The sequence below is a fragment of the Pteropus vampyrus genome, unplaced genomic scaffold, assembly GCF_000151845.1.
Source record: "Pteropus vampyrus isolate Shadow unplaced genomic scaffold, Pvam_2.0 Scaffold26, whole genome shotgun sequence".
Taxonomy (NCBI): Eukaryota; Metazoa; Chordata; class Mammalia; order Chiroptera; family Pteropodidae; genus Pteropus; species Pteropus vampyrus.
The window spans coordinates 5,537,549-5,543,392 of record NW_011888807.1 but is presented as its reverse complement, the minus strand read 5'-3'; the positions used below and the strand labels follow the sequence as shown (position 1 = coordinate 5,543,392).

The following is a 5,844-nucleotide window of genomic DNA, read 5'->3' as shown; positions in this document are numbered from 1 at the left end:
TTTTTTACCTTTCAAATTCCATTTATTTTATTTGAAAGAATTTACAGAGTAAAATGCTTATTAGTTGCAGAATTGTCTTTTCAATTGATAATGTAGGTTGTAGGTTGTCTTTTCAATTGATAATGTCTTTTGATGCACAGTTTTTAATTTTCATAAAGTCCAATTTATATATATTTTTTCTTTTGTGGTTTGTGCTTTTAGTGTCATATTTAAGAATCTACTGCAAAATCCCAGCTCATGTATGTTTATTCCTGTGTATTCTTTAAGAATTTTATGATTTTTATCTATAATATTTTGGTCATTCATCATTTAGGGGTTAAATTTTATATATGCTGTGCAGCAGGGGTCAGTTTTTCTTTTTCATGTGGATATCCAGTTCCCCCAGCATCATTTGATGGTGCTGGGGGAACTGGATATCCACATGAAAAAGAAATGAGACTGTTCTTTCTGTTGTTTTTTAAAATCTCTTTACTAAGAAGGTACTCGTGAAGTGATTAATATCACTGATTCAGGAAACAGAATATTTGGATCCAAATTTGACATTACTGCTTACTGCCTTGTGATCTTGGGCAAGTTATTTAAACTTGCTAACACTCAATTTTCTTATTATAAAATAATAGAAAAATCAACCCCATGGCATTATTAACATTATATTGTATAATATGTATAAAGCACTTAAAAGATTCCTGACAATGAGACAACAGTTTGTGTAAGAATTACCATCTATATCTGTGATCCTTTGAAGAAATCACTATTTACTAACAACTATCTAACTTATCACCCGTCAGGCCTAGACTAGTATTTTCATTCTTTAGAAGGAAAGACTGATGGATCCAGATAACTTAAGTAAATTAGAAATACATTGAATGGACCCTTACAGTACTGCAGGGCATTGTATATGTTATTTACTCCTTAACAACAACCCCTATTTTATAAGAAACCTGAGGTTTAGAGTGTAAACAAACTTTTCCAACATAACCATCATATAATGATCCGGTGGCAGATGTGGGAATCATTGGAAGGTCTGCTGCTTCACTCTGTTATGACGACTTAGTGTAAAAATAAAAAAGATTTAATGAAAACATAACCTGTCATTCTTTCTAAAATTTCACATAATACAGGAGTAAGGAAATATGAAAAAGGTGTGCATGTGTGTATGTGACATATATATGTGCCATATAAAACATTGTATACAAATCAGTTCTCTAAGGGAATAGTTTATTGTGATTTATATGTCCATTTGGCTAAACCTCAGATTATAACATACTTGTACTCACTTTTGTAATTCTTTATATAATCATTATTTATAATTCAAGTTCGAATATTTGTTTAATATATTGCAAGAAAAAATTATAACATCTAGTAAATCAAGGTTTATTTTTTATTGATGTCTGAATCCAATATTTTAAATGGTATTGAAGAAAATTTTACAACCCATACATTTAGGTTTCTTTTGTGGTTCTCTTAGATGTAATAAAGGAGCAGAATCGAGAGTTACGATGTACACAGAGGGCTATAAGCAGAGATCGAGCAGCGTTAGAGAAACAAGAAAAACAGCTGGTAAGTTGAACATTAAATTTCAGTTTAAGTTTTCAAACAAATTTGGAAATTAGTGTTGGAATAATTTGCTAACTAGGAAAAAGACACATGGCAGGTGGTGATTTGCTTTACCAAGAAGTGGCAATGTCTTTCTGCAATTTCTGCTTACCTTTGTTTATTGTGTCATTCTGCAGACTTTTATCAGAATTCTTTGCGTTCTGCTGATTATAAAATGAAGTTATTCTTTATTTTGTAAAAGTCATAAATGACTAGGAAGAAATATTGCTCAAGACAGAGCCAACATCTCAGTTACGAACAAAGATAAAATAGTCTTGGAAACTAGAGGTTTACAAGAAAATAATTATGTTAACTTATAGGTGTCTTACTTGATATTTTAACTTGATATTTTAACTATCATTGTGTCTGTGATAATGAATGCACTTTTAAAATTAGATTGGCTATCTTTAAATATTTTTATTATTTTTTAAAACATGTTGCTTAAAATATTTTTAAAAACAGCATGATTGAGGTATAATTGACATGCCATAGACTGTACATATTTAAAACATACAATTTGATACATTTTGACATATGTATCAACTGGTGAAACCATTATTGCAGTCAAGGTAATAAACATATCCATCATTCCCCAAAAGTTTCCTTATTCTCTTTGTCATCCCTCCTACCCTACCCCTTCTTGTCTTCCTCCTCCTTAATTAGGCAAACACTAATGTCACTGTAAATTAATTTACATTTTTAGAATTTTATATAAATTGAATTATATATTATGAACTCGTTTTGCATATGACTTTTTCACTAATAACTACTTTGAGATTAATTAATGTTACATGCATCAGTATTATTATTATTTTTTTTTTTTTATTTTTTTAATGAATGCTATTCTGTTGTGTGGATGTTCCACAATTTGTTTATCTATTTACCAGTAGGTAGACATTTAGGTTATTTCCAGATTTTGGCTACTTTGAATAAAGTTACTTTAAACAGTCAGTTGAAGTCTTTGTGTGAACATGTGTTTTCATTTCTCTTGGATATATTCTTAGGAGTAGGATTGCTGGGTTAAATGTATATTTAATTTCATAAGAGAGCTAAAAAATTTTGCTAAGTGGCTATACTGTTTTCTGTTCTCACCACCTATGTATGCAAGTAAAGTTGTTCTAGATCCTGGCCATTCTAGTGGTGTGTAGTAGATTGTCATTTTAAATTGCATTTTCCTGTCACTATTGATTTTCAGCATCTTTTCATGTGCATATTTCCATTTACATATCTTCTTTGCCAAAGTGTCTGTTGAAATATTTTACCCATTTTTTTTCCATCAAATTGTTTTCTAATTATTTACTTCTAAGAGTTCTTTATGTATTCTGGATACACGTGCTTTATTAAATATATGTTTTGCAAATATTCTCCCCAATTCTTGGCCTTATCTTTTATTTTCCTAATAATGTCTTTTGAGGAACAGAGATTTTTATTTTATTATTATTTTATTTTATTGTTATTATTTTCTTCTATGATTAGTGCTTTTAGTGTCTTATCTACGAAATCTTTGCTTACCCCAAAGTCATTAATATTTTTTTCCTTGTTTTCTTCTAGAACTATTATAGTTTTAGTTCTTACATTAGAACTATGAAACATATTGAAGTAAATTTCACTGTGTTGTCAGGCGAGGGTAGAGGTTTACTTTTTGCATATGGAATTCAGTTGCATCAGCATCATTTGTTGCTGACATCTTTCCTTGTCATCTTTATGGAAAATCAGTTGTCCAAATACACATGAGACTCATTCTGGGTTCTATGCTATTCCATTGATCTATGTGACTATTCTTAAGCCGATACCACATGTTTTATTAATATAGCTTTATAGTAAGTCTAAAAGTTATATTACTGTTAATCCTTCAACTTTGTAATATTTTCAAAATTGTTTTGGCCGTTTTTGAGGTTCTTTGCATTTCCATATGAACTTTAGAATAAAGTTGTCAATTTCTAATAAAAAAGATCACATTTTAATTGGGATTACATTGGATACGTAAACTAATTTGGGAACACTTGACATCTTAACAATATTGAGCCTTAACAAACCATGAACATGCTTTATCTCTTTATTTAGATATTTAAGTGTTTGTACTTGTAATTATACAGATCCTCTACTTCTTTTGTCAGATTTATCTGTAACTATTTCATATATTTGATGCTACATGATATTTTGAAAATAAATTCAATTTTTGATTTTCTAGTATTGGTATAAAGCAATGCATTAATATCTTGTATATTAATCTGGAATCCTGTAATCTTCCTAAATTCCTTTATTCTAGTAGCCTTTTGTAGATTCTATTAGATTTCTACATGGACAATCATGTTATCTGTGAATAAATTAAACTTTTCATGTTCTTTTCCAATCCTGATGCTTTCTCTTTTCATACTTTATTACACTGGCTAGAGTTTCCAGTGTTAAATAGAAGTGATGATAGCAAATATCCTCATATTTTTTACTAACCTTAGGGGGGAACATTCAGTCTTTTACCATATTAAGTATGATAGTAACTGTAGGATTTTTGTAGGTGCCCATTCTCAGGTTGAGGAAGTTCCTCTTTATCCAGTTTGCTGAGACTTATCGGGAATGAATTTTGTCAAATTATTTTTTCCATTTTTGCATCTCTTGAGATGATTATCATATAATTTTTCTCTAGTCTGTTGATATAGTGACTTGCACTGATTAATTTTGCAAAGTTGAATCAAGCTTTTTGCTCCTAGGATAAACTTCATTGGTAATAATGTGTTTGAAATATTTTTTGTTTCAGTATGCTGAAATTTTGTTAAAAATGCTTGCATCTATGTTCATAAAAGGTATTGATTTGTAGTTGTCTTTTCGTGTCATGTCTTTTATTTGCTTTTGACATCAAAGAATGCTTATCTTAAAAACATGAGTTGAAAAGTGTCACTCTTAACTTTACTGGAAGAGTTTGTATGTTTCCTCTTTAAACATTTGATAGGATTCAGTGAAGCCATCAGGGGTAAAGTTTTCTTTGTGGATAGGTTTTTAAACTACAAGTTTATTTTTTTTAAAAAAAAGTAGATGTAGGTCAAGTTATCCATCTTTTTGACTGAGCTTTGGTAGTTTGCATCTGTCAAGTAATTTGTTCATTTCTACTAAATTTTAAAATGTAATGACATATTGTTGTTTATGATATTTTATTATCTTTTAACATCTTTAGGTTATGAAGTGATGCCCCCCGCCTTGCAATCCCAATATTTGTAACTTAAGTGTTTTCTCTTTCTGTCTCAGTTGTTTTTCCTCATCTGCCTGACTAATGGTTTATCAATTTGATCAATCACTTGTTTAAAAAAGAAAAAAAAAACACTTTGATTTCATTAATAGTCAATACTGTTTTTTTTCTCTTCTAGTTTATAGATGTCTTAATTATATTATTTTCTTTTGTGTACTTTGTGTTTTATTTGCTCTTCTTTTTTCTGCTTTTCTATTTTGAAGCTTTTGAGATTTTTTTTCTAAATATAAGCTTTAATGTGAGAAATTTCCCTCTAAGAACTGTTTTAACTGCAGCACACATATTTTGATCTGTGGTATTTTTATTTTATTAAGTTCAAAATATTATCTCATTTCCTTTGTGATTTTTTTTATTGTTAACCTATGACTTACTTAGAATCATATTGTTTAATTTCTGCTCGTTTGTGATTTTCCTTCCATATCTTCCTTAATGATTTCTAGTTTAATTTGTTGTGGTTAGAGGACATACTTTGTATCATTGTATCATTAAATTTATGGAACCTTGTTTTCCGATGCAGAATATGGTATATTTTGGTAATTTTCTTTATAGTGTACACTTGTAAAAAATTAGTTTTATGCTGCTCTTAGTGAATTTTTTTTATATATATTACTGTTAGTTAAAGTTGGTAATAGTGTTTTTTGTAAATCTGTGTCAGTACGGATTTTCTGTCCACTTGTTCTAACAATTATAGCAATATACATAAGAAAGGAGTCGTTGATATACCTCATGCTAATTGTGTATTTGTCTGTTTGTTATTTCAATTCTGTCAGTTGTGCTTCATCTATTTTGAAGCACTGTTATTAGGTACATACACATTTAGGGTTGTTTTGACACCTTTAGATATTTATTCCTTTATCATTATGAAAGGCTCCTTTTTATTTCTGGTAATATTCCTAGTTCTCAAGGCTTTTTTTGATCTGATGTTGATATAACCACTCCAGATTTCCATATTTTAATAAGTATTTATGTAGAATATATTTTTCTATTCTTTTATTTAACTTTTTTTT

The 5,844-nt window shown here is 29.2% G+C and overlaps 1 protein-coding gene across 1 annotated transcript in view; it reads left to right on the top strand.

Annotated features, from left to right (window-relative positions):
- The window catches only part of CHMP2B (charged multivesicular body protein 2B), a 24,882-nt gene that overhangs the window by 12,270 nt on the left and 6,768 nt on the right, over window positions 1-5,844 (top strand). The window contains exon 2 of the mRNA XM_011356416.2: window positions 1,469-1,560. Within this exon, the coding sequence (XP_011354718.1) occupies window positions 1,469-1,560 (92 nt within the window). The remainder of the gene's footprint in view (window positions 1-1,468; window positions 1,561-5,844) is intronic.